Consider the following 19347-nt stretch of genomic DNA (forward strand, 5'->3'; position numbering starts at 1 on the left):
ACAGCCTATTTTGTGAAGCTTATTTGAAAAGGTAAACCGCACAGATGAAGTCATGGAATCGGACAAGCTGAACGAATTGAACCGACAAATAAATGAGATTAAAAAGCGCATTTTACTGGCAGGTAAGCACTTAAACCCTAATAGTAATCAGTAACAATAAAACAAATCCTTTTAGAGGGCCAAAAGACGGCTAATGCGGCCGAATGGCAGAAGCAGAACCGCATCAACTGTGACACAATTGGCTCCTTGAAAAAGGACATCAAGGAGCTGACAGTTAAGGCGAGTCGTCTGCGTAATCCCCTCCAGCGTCCGGTGGTCATAAAGGAGTCCACTGGGGAGTCTCGAAGGGCGCAGAGCTGCACGCCCACTTTAATTGTGGGCAAGGCCACTTATCCGGTGGGAGCCAAAAACGCCGACGATGCAATATTCCTAACTGATCTCAAAATTACCGAGAGCCGCAAGCAAATGGATCTGCTGCGACATCGTTTCAAATCCCGCCAACAGCACTTCAGTAAACTGGTGGAGAAATATCGGGGATTGCTGGCCAACAAGGAGGCTCAGAACCAGAATCTGGGGGAAAAACCCCCGGAAACTCTGGAGGAAGATGCCAACAGGAAGGTGAGCAAGCCGCACCTTGATAAAAACTAAAAATACTACATTTATATATACTGATATAGTAACATTTAATTTTATTTTTTCAACATTTTCATACCGATGCCCGATTCCTAATTGCAAACATTTCACAGCTTGTCTGCCAGCTGGAAAACGAGATCCACCGCACCAACGTGCAGTGGATGGAGGCGGAGCACATCCGCAAGAAGTACCGCTCCATTGAGGCATCCTTGATGACGGATGCCGAGCGTTTCGAGCGGAGTCTGCGGGAACTGGAGGCCTCTCTGAGTGACCAGAAGGCGGAGATAGAGCGACTGCAGCAGGTGCACAACGAGGCGGTGGAAATGAGAGACGCAGCCAAGGTGATCCTGCAGCGGCAGGAGCAGCAGGCCAATCTCTCACAGAAAACGCGGGAGCGTCAGGCCCTCGACTTTCGCAAACAGGTGGAGGCTCGTAAGTTGGAGCTGGAGAGGATTGGCCGGAAACTGTTTGCCGAAACCAAGACACTGGTCCATCAGGACAGCGTGGGCTCCAGCTCGGGCGACCAGCACACTGCCAAAACGGAGAACGGCGAGGAGGAGCCAGTGTCCCAGCTGGAGAGCGTCACCAGCGATATGGAATCCCTGTTCAAGCAGCTTATGGAGGCCTCCGGGGCCACATCGCCCTTCGAGGTCTTCGAGAGGTTCAGTGCCCAAAAGGAGTCGGCAGCCCGTTTGAACTACCTTCGAAAGGCGGCCGAGGCGGAAAAGGCCAATCTGGAGGCAGAACGAGAAGCTTTATCCAGCGAGCTGGAGGTCTCGAAATTCTCAGATGTCAAGGAGAGTGAAGTGTGGGTATTTCTAGATTATTATCTACTATTTAAGTAAATTATAATTTTAAAAATAACATTTGTTTCCAGAAACCAAGAGGTCATCGAGCAAATCAAGAACAGCATCGCCGCCAAGGAGCAGGATCGCAAACTGGACACTGATGAGGCGGGCAAATCAATGGGGGTGTTAAAGTATCTCAAAGAACGCATCTGCGAGATGATCTTCAAGGTGCAGGAGGTGGACGAGAGCAACATAGAGATACCCGAAAGAAAGCTCCATGTCAGCGTAGCAGAACTACCCAATTTTCTGGCCCATACTGCCGAGGATGAGGATATGATTGAGGTGGGAGTGGAAATACCTCGCCTTTTTCATAGAGTTAATTCATCTATCTCCCCATTAGATCCTAAAACTGAAGATCAAGCGCTGCCAGGAGCTGAGCAAATCCGAGGATGTGCCACCGTTCGAGATCCCGAAGCTGGACATCGTCGATGAAGAGGAGGAGGAGCTGTACAAGGCGGAGCAGCCCAAATCCCCTTCCGTTCCCGAGGGCGAGAAGCCACAACCCATGCCTGTTTGCTACTACAACCTGTTCGCAGGACGAGCCCAAAGGGCTGCCGGCACCTCCTCATCTTCTCCAGAACAGGCACCAGCAGCGGGTAAATTTCAATTTGATTTTAAATAAGGCCTTAAGACATTTCGAAAACAATTCTCCCCCAGTGGCCACCACCGATGATGATAATGAAGTGCCCTCCCGCAACTTCCTAAAGCGACAATCCGTGCTCATTGTCGACTCGAAGTCCCGGCGAAAACCATTCAGACCCACTCCCGGAGGAAGACGCAAATAAGTTTGTTCACAGATGAATGACATTGTATTGAAATCATTTTGTATACTCAGTTGAATAAAATATTGATTGACAATCTATTTGCGATTGGATAGTCAGGAATTTATAGGTAAACTAACAAATAACATTAGGGGAACTATGAAATAATCAAAATACTGGAAAAATAATAAAACTTCTTTAGTAAACTTTACAGATTGCTGTCATGAAAGCTCGGCGCCAGTGCACATATATTTGATAATGAATGGAGTTTCAAGAAAAACCATTTGGACATCCGTTCTTGTACATGCTCAAGGCGATCCAAGTATCCGAAGAAAATGCTATGCAGTTACTTATTGCCAGGGGGCGATTTAATATCTGCAGCAGCATCCTCTGCATATTCATTCTGTTTACTGCAGTTTCTGGATAAATGTCAGAAGCTTCAGTCAAACGACATAACAAATAGCTGTCCCTGCGATGCATCTACTGCAAAGACAACGACAACGAAGTGGGTAAACAGAATTTACTGCCCCGAGGAGGACGACTTGGACGAATGGACGCCTAGGATGCCTTGGTTTAGAAGGACGACTAGGAGGACGGCTTTTGGGCTGGGTGGCCTGATGGTAAATGAAGTGCAAAACGGAACAAAGTGCGGGCCGCGGCTGTTTCAGACGAAATAACCTTTCAAAAATGGTTTACACCACTGTGGGACAGTGGGCTAAATGGGAGTTTTTATTGTGTCAGATTGTAAAGTAATGTTAAGCCAAACTTAAAAAAAAAATTTTTTAAAGTAAAATAAATAAATTGGAAATGTTCCTCTATCCTTATGTCGGTAATTAGCTTAGCACACAATAAAAAATAGAATTCACTCAAAAATAAAAAAAGATCTTCCTTTTGTTTTCTAAAAACTTGAAAAAGAAAAATTTAGATTATTAAAGACTCTTTCCTACATTTTAATCTGTGTCAATTTTATAAAACTCTGGGTAGATATTTTGTTGAGTATATTATTTGAACTCTCGTTCGTAGTTTTTTGACAAATAAATCTCCATTCCCACCCACTGTGCGGCGAAGGACGTTCCGTAAAGCAGAATGGACGCTCTGGCTTTTCTAGTTAGCAACAATAAAGCGCACCAGCTGACGATGAACAATCAGGGGGACTGCCGCAGAGGCAGCTGCAAACTTCGGTGGCGATGTGTAAACAAAGACGCCGATGATCCATTGCCAGGGCCTGTTGCCGGAAGTCCACGACGAGGACGAAAAGGACGTGGAGGCGGAGGCGGAGCCGGGGGATCCGTGTTGTGTGTGTCAACTAAATGTCAACAACGAGGACATAAACCACAGCCGACTCATACAAACAGCCCGGCGGTTAAGATGGAAAACGGTGGCCGAGGAGGGAAAAGCTTTCATTGGAAACTCCAGCCGCTCCGAGGAAGGTGGCCCGAGTCAACCAGTTGGAAAAACAAAAGCATAGCCCTTCGCCTCCGGCGAGAAGCGAAGGATCTGCTGGAATGGCAATGGCATTGGCCCTGGACTGCATTGAATAAACCCGGGGTAACCTCGGCGGTCTCGGCTTTGTGCGGTTTTCACTGCCATCGGAAGAAAACGCTTGACACTGGAATGTCGCGGCCTGCGGTTGAAGCCAGTCCTCATTGAAATGCACTGCTTAACCCCACCACACCCGTGGGGGTCTCGATTGCTTTCTGCGCTCCTCTGCGCCGCCATGCCCGCCCTTTAATGAATATGAATTATTTTTAAATGGGGAAAGTGCGCGTGAATGCAAGGGTAAGACAAAGGAAATTCTTGGTAAATTGTTTCAGCTCTGACAGGTGGGTGGGGGAAGGGTTGATATTTAAATGAGGTTTAATCATCCAATGAAAGGCGGGAACGTAGTGATATTAAAGTCCATTAAAATGTTTTCTAATGCAGGGATCAGACATCAAAAGGTTTGTGTTTTTCTTCATAATTAGAAAAAGAGTATTGAAAACCAGCATCGTATTTTGATATATATATGGTTATGAGTTATTTATATTTTGTTATATAGTTATGAACCAGTTAGGTCATATCCTTAATGTTTTTAATTTGTAAATACCCTTAGAATTAACGAGAATTTGACCTTTTATTCTATCTTAAAAATCATAGTAATAAAATGTTCCACTAGAAAAGCAGTTCAATAATGTTTCCCCTTTGAACAAGCGATCTCAGCCCCTGATATGGCTTTTAGTACCCCATCAAAACTTCACTCTCATTGAAATTAATTTCCGAGATAGGCAGATAAATGTAAGTGCGGAGTTAGATGGCAGATAACATAAATACCGTCATTACATTTCTCAGCCTCTTTTAGCAAATTTTTCCCCATTTTTTCTACGCCCACAGCAGAGAAAGTTTTCGCGGCTTCGCTGGCTTCTGGGCAACTTTCTTTTGCCATTCCTTCGATAGCCTCCCGTTGGGCACAAAGCCGAAAAGTCCTCTACGGCAATTACTAAACTCTAATCCCCGGAGTGCGCCATCGGGTAATCCCCGAACCACAATCGAGGGCGAAGACCTTAAAGGGAATTAGCTAATTAAAGGTAAGTGATGGCGGAACCAGAATGGCTTACTCCCTGAGCCAGCTACATCGTGTGTAATTGGATAGTCACGACTTTTATCCTGCCATTAATTCCCCCAGCCTGCTGCTCCTGCCACAGCCACGCCTACTTTTAAGGCAATTAAGCGATTCAATCTCGTGGCGAGGCCGTTAATCAAACGCCCATCGATTGGCAAGACAACGGCACTAATTTTAAGCCCATCGACTAAAGGTGGGCGTGGCCGGGAAGCCGGCGGCCGCAAACAATAAATTTGAATTTCTGCTGCCGCCGCGGAAAACTTTTCAACTGTGCACAAACTGCGACGGGAAAAGCATCAATAATCGGGCTGGAGGTGCACGGGAAAAACTTAAGGAAAATAAACCAATTGGTAATATATATAATATGTCATTAAATATTAGTTATTTGATAACAAACACTAAAAATCTAAGCAGAGAACAGAAAATAATTAAACAGCATTTAAAAAGAAAACGAAATGAAATTTAAAACTTGGGAAATATTCCTAAAAACAATTACGTAACTATATAATTTATATTTCTATATAAATCATAGGAAAATACTGTCAAATACTTCATTGATATTATTGCAACCCCAAATTTTAGTCTTCTTCAGCTAAACTTAAAAAGATAATTTAAATTCTTATTAAAGAGCACAAATTTCCACTCAAAGATCCCGTAAATTACCAAACTCTTAATAAATTATCTAATATATAAGGCAAGATATTCCTCTCTGTGTATCTGTGGGTGCGCTTGACACTGTGGTAAATAAATGAGCGGATACGGAAACGGTTTGGGAGATGTCGGGCTTTCTCCCCGCGCCTTTCTCCCTTCCGCTGTGAATGTGTCCTTTCGCTGGGTCGCCACTCTGCGAATGATAAATAACGTAATTTCTTTACAACTTTTCATTCAAATTTTCGCTACTTTTAACCGCACTCCGGGCTGCGAGCCCCAGCCTGTTGTTAAGTAAAATAAATTGCGATTCCGTGTAATAAAAGTCAATCATAATAATTCAATGACGCGACGCATTGTTGTGCCTCGTCATTGGGCTGCCTGCAGCCATTGCCATTGCCAGCGGAATACCCGCACCACCCACAGGCCACCCACTGCCACCGCCGCATTCAAGGGCGTTTAATGCGTCACCCTCACCAAGCAGCGTGCTATCATAAATACCGCCCCCAGGGGAATATTTGAATTTTCCGTTGATTCATTTGATTTTCTGGCAGGCAGACTCCGACTCAAAGATGTCTCTTGTTCCAGTTGATTCCCACTTGTGCTCGACTGATTGGAAAAGCTGGAGCGCCACTTACCATAATTAGTTATCATTAGTCAACTGATCAATCACTTGTGACATGAATCAACATATTTTAAATACTTCTTAGTAGAATGTGTAAGATGTTTTCCTTCAGCGCCATTGGATCTCCAATTTGCCCTACGTTTTTTTTTTTCATTTCTTCTTTTCAAGAGCATTTTTTAAAGCCAAATGACCTGGTTAAAGAGGAAATAGAGAAATTCAAAAGGTAGCTAAAAGTACTGTCATGTTCTCTATAATATTTTTCCTCAAAATGTGGAACGGGAAAAATTCCCATTCTCTACTGTTTTTCCTAAATAAATATTTTTTTTCTTCCGGAATGTATCTGCTGGTTAAAAAAGGAGTTGCCCTTTGTTCTGGTGTTGTCAGTTTTTTGACAGGAAACTGAAGCACGAACCAAATACCTTTGAAATTTGTCTTAAATTTCAGGTAAAACATTCTGATCTTTATTTACCCTGCAGAGAGCACTTTAAGCAAGAAATCCCTTCTTCATAAAGATACACTTTCTTAACCATCCATGTAGCACACCCTGTGATTGGGAAACTCATCTGTGCAACGCTGCGAAATCTCATTAAAATAGGGAAAGTCCTCGGGGCACTTTTCCGATCTCCTCGAGCGATAGTCCCGGCAGACCGTGTACTCCCTGCAACCGGTGTTTATGGTGGCCACCATTAGTTGGTTCACATTGCCACAGCGATCGTAGGAGCAGCTATTGTCCTTGGGCGAACCACACCGCTGGCTCCACCACTCGAAGTGCTCGCCCCAAGGACAGCTGATCCATCTTCCCAGATCCAGTTCCGAAGTGCAGGCGTAGTATCCATAGCAGGTCTTCAAATCCGGAAGCAGCTGCACCCCGGACAGATCCTTCTGATAGTACTTGGAGCATATGTGAAAGTTCGTGGAGGGCGGCGTGTCCGGAGCAATCTCCTCGTCCTTGGAGCAGTAGCTTGGCAGCCAGGACTGGCAGTTACCCGATTTCCTGTTAAAGTAACGACCAGGGGAGCAATTCAGCTCCATGGCAAATCCATTGTGGCATTTGTAGTAGCTCTGACAGCTGTTGGGATCGCCCACAAATGAGCCATCCTTCATGTAGGAGCAGATATTATCCTGTGGACAACCGGAAGTCTCCTGCACACAACTTTGCAGCTTGTTACTGAACACCTGATCCTCACCGCAGTCGCCCCATTGGGGATCATCGATGTCTTCGCACTTGATGAATCTCCGACAATAGGCAGGATCGGCGGCATGATCACCCAACTGAAGGCTGGCGCAAATCTCCGAGAGCTGGGGGTAACATATCTCTTCCGAAGCCTTTTCGCAGGTTCCTCTGCGGAAATTGTAGAGCATTCCCTCGTTGCAGCTATGTCGCTCGATGAGTTTGTTGTCCCGGCAATAACCCCAGGCCTGGCAATCACTAGGGTCTCCAATATATCCGTTGCCAGCCCAAAGCTTGCACTTCGTTTCCATCGAAAATCCTCTGATTTCAGCCAGAAAGGCCAAATACATGGCCAAGCTGAGGGCCCATTGTGGAACTACGGTGAGCTATCTTTAGTCTCAGAGCATTCATCGCGCCGCCTTTAGTACCTCTCATTGTTTGTCAACCGCCAACTCTTCCGGAACTCAACGCACTGAACTCGTTTCTCAATCTATTGCTGTTCTTAAGTACGGAAAACTATCTTGACTTTTGGTGTCGCGGTCTATTTGTAGATACCAAAAACAAGCCGATAAGAACAACATTTTCTACAATGAAATTAGAAATGTTCTGTACAAGTGACATGCGGATAAGACAGAGTCGATTACCCAAAACGTTCTCTTCAAAAATGGGGAATGCCTTCTATGAGAGTTTGAAAAGGTATAATAGTTTGACTTTCCCAAGGCAAAAAGTTAGCATACCTTAGCTTAAATATTAAAATATGTTTTCAGTAATGTTAGTAACTTTAAAATCTACTTTAAATCATCTGCCCAAATCAATTTTATTCAAAGAAAATATGTCTATCCACCTATGCTTTGTGCCATCAATTTTTAACAAGGTAGATGGAAACTTTATGTAACGAAAAATTGCATGCATATTCTGCAACGCCTCGGCAGAGATGCAGAATTTTGCAAAAATGTTGATATAGACTTGCCAGTTAACAGAGAGCAGAGTAAAAGATAAGTACACTGAACAAAATTGGGACTGCCAATACTGAATGTAATATTCTCGATTTTAATAGTTTTTCTTTTAAAGAGATGTTGTTTTTCCAGCTTTTTGGTTTATTGTTTATTTCTGTTTTTTTTTTTTAAATTTCCATAGCTTTCTTTAAGTAATTCCCATAGCTTTGTGCTCTGTGTAATGCAGGCGGAAATTTGCTTATCCAAATACGTTTATCGGAAAATATGAGACGCATGCATAAAGATAAGCTCGAATGTGTGTGAGAGTGATTGTGCTTTTCCGTGTCCTTTGCATTGTTAGCGCAGTTCCTGATGGAAATCGGGGTTCTCGGAGAAAAGGACTCGGTAGGAGACGGTGCCCCAGTGGCTTGTCGCAATGTAAAGTGCTTAGCATCGATTGGGTGCACTTATTGACATTTTATGCTTAAGGACATGCTTAATATCCACAACGTGCCATCCCATCCGCGCTGCCTCCCCGCCATTTAAGCCCTCAGCGAGCTCCAGGCCCGGCACAGTGGGTTTAGTCATACATTACTTAATTTAAATGTATGGTAAAAATTTAATTGAATTTAAAAAATGGAATGCATGAGTAAAGTCATAAAAATGTTTCTTACATTTTGCAATTTTAAACCCTCATTTGTAATACTACTGTGGTCAAAGAAGGAAAGGTCAATTTTTATGCAAAATTAAATTTATGTATTTATTCTTCCAAATCTATTTCGTCCTCTTTAAAGTAATCCTCTCCCTATAAACAAACACTTATGCCAACGTTTTTTCCAATCCTCAAAACAATCTCAACAGTCATTAGTGAGTTCTTAAGTACTTTTCTTACTTATGAGTTTAAAGTAAGGTTTCTTTCTAATTAAAAAAGCTTTTCGGTTATTATCACCATTAGCAGTATTTAATTGAGCAAAAAGTCTTGTTGTTCCAAATTCTGTATAAGTCCACCTGCTCTTCAAGTTAAGAGAAATAAAATACATTACTTATTTACAAAGTAAAACACGAGTCAATTTCACTATTAGACCTTCAAAGGCCTTTCCACAGTAGGAGTGGAAAAAGAAACCTGCTCTGCGGAGCAGAAAGAAACAGTTGCCATCAGCGGATACTGTCTAGGGGCATAGACGTCTGCGTATATACTCCTAAATGCAAATGGCTGGGAGCCGTGTGCCCTCGGCTCTTACCACTTCCGGAATTCGAGGCCCGTGGTCCCAGTGGCGGCGCCGCTCGCTTCCGTTTCCTGCCCCTTTCTCGCGGGACATCTTTGCTGCTCATCAGCAGGGCTATCGATGTGGAGACCATCTGGCTACCACCCGGCCAACTACTCGTCCGTAATTTTCTTTTCAATCAGTGGCTGCCTATCCCCGGGGCCAAGGGTGAAGCCACATTCTCCTACACTCACAATGGCAAATTGTGCGACTGCGACTTTCACCGAGCCCTGAATGAGCTTAAGGGAATGCACAGAGAAAAATATTAAAAGTAAAAAAATACTCTTATTTTTGGAGTGATTAAATAATATTTAAAATATATATGGTAGCCTGAAATCAATTACTACTTTTTAAAAATGTTTTTAAATCACTTAATTGAAATACCAAAAACCCCAAACCTTTCTCTGTGTAAGCTTGTGTGTAATGCCTGTTTTGGATTTCGTTCTTCTGTCGAGATTCCGCCTATATATCCATCTAATTTCCACCACCCTGTTTTCCCCGTCTGCCCTCTGGATTTTTGTGCGTATTTTCCGGACCCTCTTTGTAATTTTCTCCACATGCTCATGGCTTGAATATTTTATGGGCTTAAGTACTTTCAGTTAGAGCCTTTGCCCGGCCTTGTGCGTTTTGCACCTTGCACCTCGTACATAAATTCATTAGGTTAGTTTGCTCCTTGCTCCTGGTCATTGTTTGCTGGTTGTCGGACAAGGAGACCCACTTGTTGAGACCTGCCTCCATTAACATACCTGCAATGATAAGAGGCGGGATAGAGGTGAGCCTGGGTAATGTCACAGGAATATGTAAATTTTCTTTAATCTTCATCCATGAGTTTAGTGATATTAAAATATTTTTTATTTTTTATATAGTATTTCAATTACCAACATTATATATGTATATATAAATATTTCCAAGGCAGTGCGTGCATAAAGTAGGTTGATTTATGCGTTGGAAAAAACCATAAAAAATACCTCATTTGATTATTTCCATTACCATGCTAACAGTTAAACTGTTGTTAAATTACCAGGTGATAAATCTATTTAATATGTTTCCTGATGGTTTTTAAACAGCTTTAAGGCTTGAGCATCTATCGCTGATTACGTAAAACACTTTGGACAATATTTTACCTAAAAATAAACCTCAGAAAATGATAGCGCAACATCTTCAGCTCAAGGCGCCACTTGGGCAGCGGGGAAAATGAGCTCCGGCAAAGTCAGCAGGTCAAGGATTAACACGCTCTCCCCACCTGTCCATATAACTCATTTTAATTAGGTTAAATATGCAATGGAAAAGTGAAAAGTGCTGGGCGCAGCAGGAAAAGGGGGAGGGAAAATGGAAAACGGAAAAGCCAAGACCGTTCAGGCAAGACACTAGACCCCGGCTCCTGGCCCCCATAACCCCCCGAGATTCCGGAAAAGCGTTCTGGGAGGTGACAGTGGGCCATGGCTGGAGAGTAAGGGGCTGTTCAAAAGCGGCAACCAGCCCAATGAAATGCAAAGGACGATAAACAAGTCCGCCAGCGACGAGGTTGCTCCGCTGGCGAAATAGGGTCCTCGACTCAAAAGGCGAAGGCACGACGAAGACTCGGCGGAAAAAGGCTGAGGAAAATCTTGAATCTGCTCGGCCAAAGGCAGCCACCAAGTCATATTTCTCTTGGCCAAAATGAAAACGCCAAACAAACGCAAAGCCCCAGACTCGAAGAAGCAAAAAGAATAAGAATTATGGTGGGGCCCTAAACGTGGCGAGGGGTGTGGCGATGGGTGGACCACGTACTTGGAGTATTTTGCCAAAATTAAAATTTATGAACAGATAAAAAAGCGTTAATGGCCACTCGCAAAGGTCACGACTGGACGGACATACAGTGGGACGAGCTATGAAAATAATCGTTAGGTATAAAAAGAGAACTGAAATCAAGTACTAGTAATCCTTGAAGTCTATTACCGAAACTAAAAAATAAAGTAATATTAAACAAAATTAGAAATAATGAAAAAAAAAAAAGTACTTAAAATAATATAAATACCAACAAGTGTACCTTTAGGTAAATATTTTTGTACATACATACGGGTACATATTTTTGTAACAAGGATTAGGTTATTTATTTCGTTATCGTTATATTTTTGGGTGATCAACTTAAATTAAACACAGATATAATATAAAATAATTAGGCCTTAATTTTGAACGATTTATAGTTTGTTTTTATTTAACATACGGACAAGAAACTGCCATTTAAATTTCTAAAACAGCTGTATAAACATTACAACTTTTTAAATATTTTTTTTGGTTTTAATTTTTTAAAACTAGTTTTAAATACTCTCCTTTAAATAGTACCTTAGATTATCTTTGTTTGCCAAGTAAGTTGAGTGTCTGCAACTATTTATGCGGGATTACCCTAACCCACTGTGGCCTGTGGGGTGTTAGTGTGTAACAGCTTCCATCGAGAGTGGCAAATGGAGCGGAGTGGCAGCAGCAGGAGGAGTGGACGTGGCTGCGAGGAAGCCACAGTGCGGCAACGACAGCGACCAGCTATAAACGTTGCATTTTTATTGCACAGTCTTACAGAATTCTAGGTGCCTCTTCCACGCTCCAGATGGGCACCAAAGTGCTCCGCCCCCCACTTTGTGAGGGGTAGTGGGCTCCATAGGGGCGATGCGGGTGCGGGAGTAGGCACTTTGCCAGGGCCACGTGTTGACTTAGTGTGGCGCCACCTGGGGAGCGGTTCAGGCAGTTCAGCCATAAGTTATCAGGGTCAAAGTGCATGGGTGGTCGCAAAGTAAGACAATAAGATGTATACAGTACTTGGGGACACGCTTTGCCTAATTCTGGGCCTGGACACGTATCTGACAGTGGATTATTTGAAAAGTCTGCCGAAAGATTAATAAAACAAAATACAGAGATAAGATAAAGCAAGAAGGGAGATCTTAAGTAGTTCTTTGATGAAGGGTCTTAGCAATTGAATTCGAAAGTTTCCTTTTGGTTTAATAGGAACAACTTTTAAAAAGATATAAGTCCCCAGAAAATGTTTGAAAGTATCCCTTAAGTGAATCTAGATCGCCTACTTATCGACATAAGCATACATGTGTGTGGGGTTTTCCATTTGGGATATCATCCACTTGGCTTGTACCTCCACAATTCAAGACCGTGTGACAGATGTCGAGCTGCCTGTTGGGTTTGTTCTTGCGATTTCTCGGCCCGCGAATGCAAGTGCTCAGGGCTTCAAAGTCGCATTTCTCGCTCTTGAAACAATGTCGACTCGTTGACAAGCTCCTGAAGTGCACCTTCGCACACTCCCCGGCGTCAGATACAGATTCAGATCCAGATGCTTTGTGCCAGGGCCACGCCAACCCTACCTCAGTGCCACCCGACTCGACGATGCTAATGGCATTCGCCAGTTGCCGCTGCTGCTGACATTACTGATGTGGCTGCTGTTACTTCTATTGCTGCACTCGCGAAAATTAATCGCAGTTTAGATAAATAAATTTTAAAACCGGTTAACAATGATTGTTAAATTACAAAGAAAATATCTATCTCCTGCTAGTGGCTAAAGAATACGAATAAAAATATTTTCTATATTTGTTACAGAAAATTTTGTTGAAACCAAATAAAATACCAAATATTTTTATAATATGAAAATGTTCTGTAATAATATTTTTTTTATTAATATTAGTATTATTCAGAGTAACTAATATTTAAGAATCTGAAATAAGTGATACTTGTAAATAGTGTTTTTTTGTTCCTTGCCTATTGATTTATCTTCGCACCATCGCAAAGGACCGGTCTTTCTAAAGCACCTCAGACAAAAAAAATATTTATAAAATGTTTTTTCCGAGTGCCGCCTCCCCTCCACGTGCTCGGCAGCTTTCCTTTCTCCCGGTCACGCGCGGGCGGAGGGCTCGAAAGAAAAGCCATGGGCAGTGGCAGTGGCAGCCACTTTGGCCAGATGCAAATACGCGTGAGTGGCGCCTGGGTCAACTTTTCGCCGGCAGGGAAGGGACTGCTGAGATGGGTCTCCAATGGCTTCTCCGGTCGTGTTGCTGCGGCGTTTAACGACCTTTTAAATGTGCGTCTAATTATGTTTACGTGCTGCCCCGTGCGACACCCGAAAGCCGAGAACGGATGGCTAAATTGCCGGGCGAATGGCTGAAATGGGTTAGCCGGCTACGTTGACTTTGCACAAATCCATTTGCTCACAACTTGTTAATAATGCGAGTTTACGGCCACTCGGGCCAACGTGACCTCCGCTCAGCAAAGGTATTGTTTAAATTTTTAATTGGATGCGGACTTGGGCCCAAGTGGGCGGAAACATAACCCTTATTGGCACCAATCTTAGGGGTCCAAATTCAGGGTCGCATTGCTTTATGGCAAAAAGTTTGCTTTTAAATTATGTATTTTTATTTTCATAAGGCCCCCTGCTGAGAAATTTAGGAAAATCTCTTCGTTTTTTGCATAAGCGATTAAATTACTCCTAGAAAACCTATTAAAAATCTCATATGTAACATTTCTGCCCTATCAAAAGTTAATTTCCTTGAAATTCAGGAGAGCAATTTCATTTTAAGATATTCGTAGGACCAATAAAGACTTTTCACTCGGTCAGTCAGAGGGCAGAAACTTATATTCCTCAAGGACTTGCCTTCATTCTTGTCCAATGAACCAAACAAAGCGCTATCAAATTACGACAAGGGTAGGAAAATCCTTCACATTCCACCGTAACCTTCGACCCACCTGGCCTTTTACCTCACCATCGTTAGGGGAAGCGAGTGGCTGACCTCTGACCTTCTCGGGAACTTGCCCCTGGCTTGGATATTTCTTATTTTAAAAGGCGGCCCTGCCATTTCGCACGGCCCGCCCCCAGGGGTTTTCTCAATGTCGCGATGCATTTTAAAATAATTTCCCATATTGCCGCGTTGTGTAAATTAATAACCTGAGTATTGGGGGCGGTGAAAGGACTTCCTTCGGCTTTTCGCAATGAGATGAAGTACACAAGTACAAAGGAAAGCCCGCGTAAATTATTCATAAATTGAGGACGGTCAGGGTGTAATATTGCTTTTTAATAACCAGCGAAGTGAGCATTGGCGCACTGCCGATGAAATCGAATCTTTCACTTCTTGCCCTCCCCCGAAATGCATATATCTTTGGGATACCGCGCCCACTTTTATGCGCTTTCGGGGGAAATTCGAGCGTGAATTGTGGATTCGCCAATATGGGAATGAAACGATGCCACTGCGTTCATTGCAACGCCCGCAACAAAATGTTTTATTCGCCCCGCCAATAAAACCATAAATGCAAACATGAAACAGGATGCGGCAAATCTGGGCTGGCATAAAGTGTAAACAGCTGGAAGGTTGCTGCCGGAATATATATCATTCGCTCTCGCTGCGGGTAATTAGAGACTCACAGTTAATGGGGCGCATTAAGTTTATTGGCTCATCTTGTACTTCACGTTTCCTCGGATTCCGGACAAAGTTGAATGCAAATGCCAAGACATTTCGTGTTTATGTGAGGAATTATCACAGCGCTTCGAGGGCTTGCAGACCCCCCGAGAGCTAATTTGAATTTAACAGTCGTGTTTAACGAATCTCGAATTTTCGGCAAGCCCACATTCCGGATACTTAAACTAAATGCAAATAAATAAATATGAAAAGCGCCGGAAGCCCAGTGACAGATTCACTTTTGTTAAGACCTTTATATGTACACTCAAAGAACATTTATAAATGCAACGTTTATCAGAAACCGAACTTCTTAACCACATTTCAAGAACAGTTGAAGGAAGTACCACAAGACAGCGTTTCATAAGTCAAAGGCCCTTGTTCTAGCATGTTCACCTTTAATTAAATTTCTTGGTTAAAATTTCTCCGAAGCATTATTTGGAGCCTAAAATGCGTGGTTCCTTTGTAATAATACCATCAAACAGATGGCTGCAACAAGCCGGCGTGGAAGTCCCCAAAGTAAGAGCAGCACTCTAATGAGGGAAACTCATTTGGGTAAAAGCACAAAGCAAAGCTTTCCGCCCATTAAGAGGCATAATAATAAATACTTATCACCGGAGGAGTCCGAAGGAGGAGTTGGTGGGTGGAAAAGCGCAGCAAACATATTGTCGCCGCACCACCGCCCACAAGGAAGCCACCCAGCCCAACCACCCACTTTCGCCGACATTTCTCACTTTTCTCCCGCAAAGCACAGATGTGTGGCAGCAAGTGCCGTAAAACAAATGTAAAGTGAAATTGCTTTCGCTGTTGCCAGCAAACAGCGACCACGCCCACCGACCTGTACGCTCTACGCCCCCGAAAAAAATTAAAGAATTTCTGGCAGTGTGGCCGTATGCGTATTTATGCAGGGAGAGAAAATATTGTAACTAATTGTCTTGTAATTTTTGCATAAAATAATTTTATTACAACTTTTGGTCGTTGTTTCTTTAAAAAAAGACTTAAATAAGAAACGGCCTTGACAATGAGATACCTTTACCAAAAGGGAGTGCGAGAGAGATGGAGATGTGCTTGCAGCAATCAGCTGTTTCCGAGTTGCAGATTTATTTTATGTATAACTTCTGAATAAATGGTCATATTAGATTTTAATTTTAGGAAGTTAATGTTCTACAACATATTTTAGTTTTCAATTTAAATATAATGGTTTTAAGATTTATTTATTTGATACCTTAAATAAGATTTTTTTCCCCTGCAACCCTGCAAACATGTGTGTGCGTGTCGACAGACGGATGCGGAAACGGATGTGAAAAGTGCAGTCATAAATGTGCCGCCGCCTTTTTGGTAAGACGTTAATAATTGTCGACCAAAGGCGCTGCGGTGGGTGGTGGTTGGGAGGTCGGATGTTTTCCAAAAAAACATATTCGGTAGCTTTCTGGCCCTCCCAAGCTGCCATGGCAACGGAAAGGAGATGAAATTTTCAAATTCGCGCATTTTGCCTCCACTTTATGGCATTTCTCCTTGCTCTTCGGCATCCCACGGGCGCGGCTTTGTAATTATGACAAATGCTAAAATATGACTTCAGTGTGCACACACATATTTGACTCAGTGTGTGTCGTTAGGGGATTTCTGATTTTTTACTCTGCTTGCTTCTAAGGCGGCTACGAGTTAAGCCCCACAGCAAACATAAAAATCCCCAGGAAATCCGCATGCACATAAACTACTAAATCAAAATTCAAAATCGCTTCGAAGGTGAAAACTAATTTGAAAAAGAAATGTTGTGCGCATTTTTTCGTGGGATTACAGTATTTTTATGTTATTGTTGAAGCTGGGATTTTTGGCTTTATTGCTTTGCAGACCTTGTATATATTTGATTTCATGATTATGCTCTGATAGTGTATAAAATAAATTAACTCCTTCAAATACAATAATATTTAATGAACCATCTTTTTGTGTTCCTCAGTTCGACTTTATTCCTATTATTTGTTTTTGATTGCATGACCCAATTTTTCGTGCAAGTTTACGGCATCCGCTGGGCCTGTCAATCATAGCTACGAATTTCTATAAAGACATTTTGAAGCGGATGGCCGGATATCAATTGCAGGGGCTTTATCGAATGGATGTATGCATTTTGCATTTGCTTGCTTACTGCTCCTGACTTGGCTGCCATGAAACTTTGCTCTCGGGCATAATAAATTTGCCGTGTCTGGATTTCTTTGGCAGTGCAAGGGAAACTTGTTCACAGTTCAATATTTTCCAATTACATGCACGTATCCCTTGGCACTTGGCTGCATGTTTCCCCCCTGCCTCGCAAACACATTGCTCGGCACTGAAATACGAACTTTAAATTGAATTTTTGCGGTTTGTCATTGTTCACTTCCGGATTCTGTAAATGTCGAGTACAAGCGTGGCTTGCACGGCCCTCCCATGCGAGAAGTTCTAGGGATGGGTGAGGTGTACGTTTGTACGCAAGATGATAATCGGAGTGTAGATATATATTTTTGGGTAAACCACTAAAATAAAAAAAAAATGTAGCTTTTTCTTTTAAGAAAGGTTTAAAACGAGGAATAAACATATTTAAAGTTCAAGTTCTTACTAAGCTCTTATGACACTAGTTTGATTTTTGACTAGAGGATGGATATTTTTTCAAACGTCCTGCCAGAATAAGCTGAAATTAACTATAATATTTATCAAATTTAAATAATTTAAATAAAATCCAGTCAATAACCAAACAAGTGTCATCAGGGCCTAAGAACTTATACTACTTATAACCATAAAAATAATGTGGAATTAATTAATTTCAATTCTGTCTACCCCTTATTACGTATCCAAGCCCAAATGCAATTACTAAAATCTCTTTCACGTGCCTCTAAAATTGGTCGAGTTATGGTAAACTGAACATCACACGTCCAATTTATTCAGGCACAATCATACACCGATATTTTGCCATCGCTATTCCCCTTGCCCCCCATAAAAGCGGTCACTTTTGTTCGTGAAAATGCGTTTCTAATTCAATTTGCTGTCAACGCGGTGGCCGAAAAAAAAAGAAAAGCCCCGCCAACGCCAGTTACATTTTCAGCGGACAAAAATCGTGCGGGCGTGTCATGTTTGCAATGCCATACCGCCCCCGATGACTAACTTTTTGCGGCTTTGGAAATTATTTTGCTGTAAGTGATATCTTTTAATTTGCGGAAATTGCGCAATGCCAATGCCATTTGGAATATGTTTGCATTAAGCGAACGCGAATCAAATAATGAATGGCTGCTCCTGGTCCTCGCCCCTGGTTTTAGTCATGTAATGCGATTGCCGCAGTGCAAGTGAAACAATCGAAATTTAATTAGAAATTCAGGTTATCTAATTAACCCTGCGATTTAGGGCTAACGAGCCTCGAAAGGGATATCCAACGGCCCTATGTAAAATTTAGAAACAACATTTATTAATATTGTGTAAGGTTTGGCAAAAAAGTTTGTGACTGCTACTCCTGGCACAGCTCTCCAATTAGAACAGATTAGCTGGAAATTTGTTAAAGAGTTCTCGACTCCAAACTTTAAATTGGATAATCGAGCTGAAGCTAAAGTTGCCTTTGTGAGTTGGCAAGCGTTTACCAAGTGCTTTGCACACATTATCCCCCGTTCATATCAGCCATCGTTCGGATGACGCTGCGTATGCGTAATTTTGCAGTCAGACCCGAGTGTTTACAGAGCAATTTGCATATTAAGCCAACTCAAGGAGTCGCAGACCAAGCATTTATGAAATGGGGGTTCCTATCTTAACGTCTCAACAGCAGAATTAAATAAAAGGGCAAGATCGAGACAATAGTGATTGCAAATTAATTGGAAATAAAATAAGTTGTCAGTAATGTGCCTGTATAAAAATATATATTATATATGACTTACATTATTCTCTTTCGAAATCCTCTTAAACGCACTTTAAGGATTCGTTGAAAGCACCATGAGGTATTTTAAGTCCATTAAATTATTCTCAATCATTAAGAGGCTTTTGGCTTTATCGAAATAAGGCTCTGGAGGGGTTTCGCGGGCGGTTTCAAGGTGGCTTAACATCTTTTTTCAGTTCATTTCATATTTAAATTTGAAACATTTAATAGCGTTAATTACCAACAAGGTTTCTTTGTAATTGGGTTTTATATTACAGCAAATTATTCCCCCAAGTTTACAATTTTTGTTTTTAAAATATCTTATTGATCTCCAAGCATTAAATTATTTTCTTTGCACTTTTGTTTTTCACTTTTCACTTGGGGGTCTTTGCCCACCTTCTCTGCGGTTCTGAAAGAGTTTTTCATCAATATAAATTGCAGACATTCAAAATGCAAATGAAATTCGCGGAATTAAGGCGAGAACTGGCAGGCAAACTCCTTCGGACTTCCTTCCCCAGTGATGGGGCGTCTGGAACGTGCCCGCAATTGTGAGTCCTGAATTTGAATTTCAATT

At 42.2% G+C, this 19347-nt stretch overlaps 2 protein-coding genes across 3 annotated transcripts in view; one reads left to right on the forward strand and one right to left on the reverse strand.

Moving 5' to 3' along the window:
• Nucleotides 1-19347, reverse strand: part of LOC108035085 (uncharacterized) — a 98477-nt gene that overhangs the window by 35036 nt on the left and 44094 nt on the right. The gene's annotated exons all lie outside the window — the stretch shown is intronic.
• Nucleotides 28-2266, forward strand: LOC108035087 (myosin-9). Its single transcript, XM_017110505.2, has 6 exons — nucleotides 28-122; nucleotides 176-618; nucleotides 747-1441; nucleotides 1511-1763; nucleotides 1822-2077; nucleotides 2139-2266. The coding sequence occupies exons 1-6, from the start codon at nucleotides 53-55 to the stop codon at nucleotides 2264-2266; spliced, it is 1845 nt and encodes a 614-aa protein (XP_016965994.1). The 5' UTR covers nucleotides 28-52.

Source organism: Drosophila biarmipes, chromosome 3L, assembly GCF_025231255.1.
Source record: "Drosophila biarmipes strain raj3 chromosome 3L, RU_DBia_V1.1, whole genome shotgun sequence".
NCBI lineage: Eukaryota > Metazoa > Arthropoda > Insecta > Diptera > Drosophilidae > Drosophila > Drosophila biarmipes.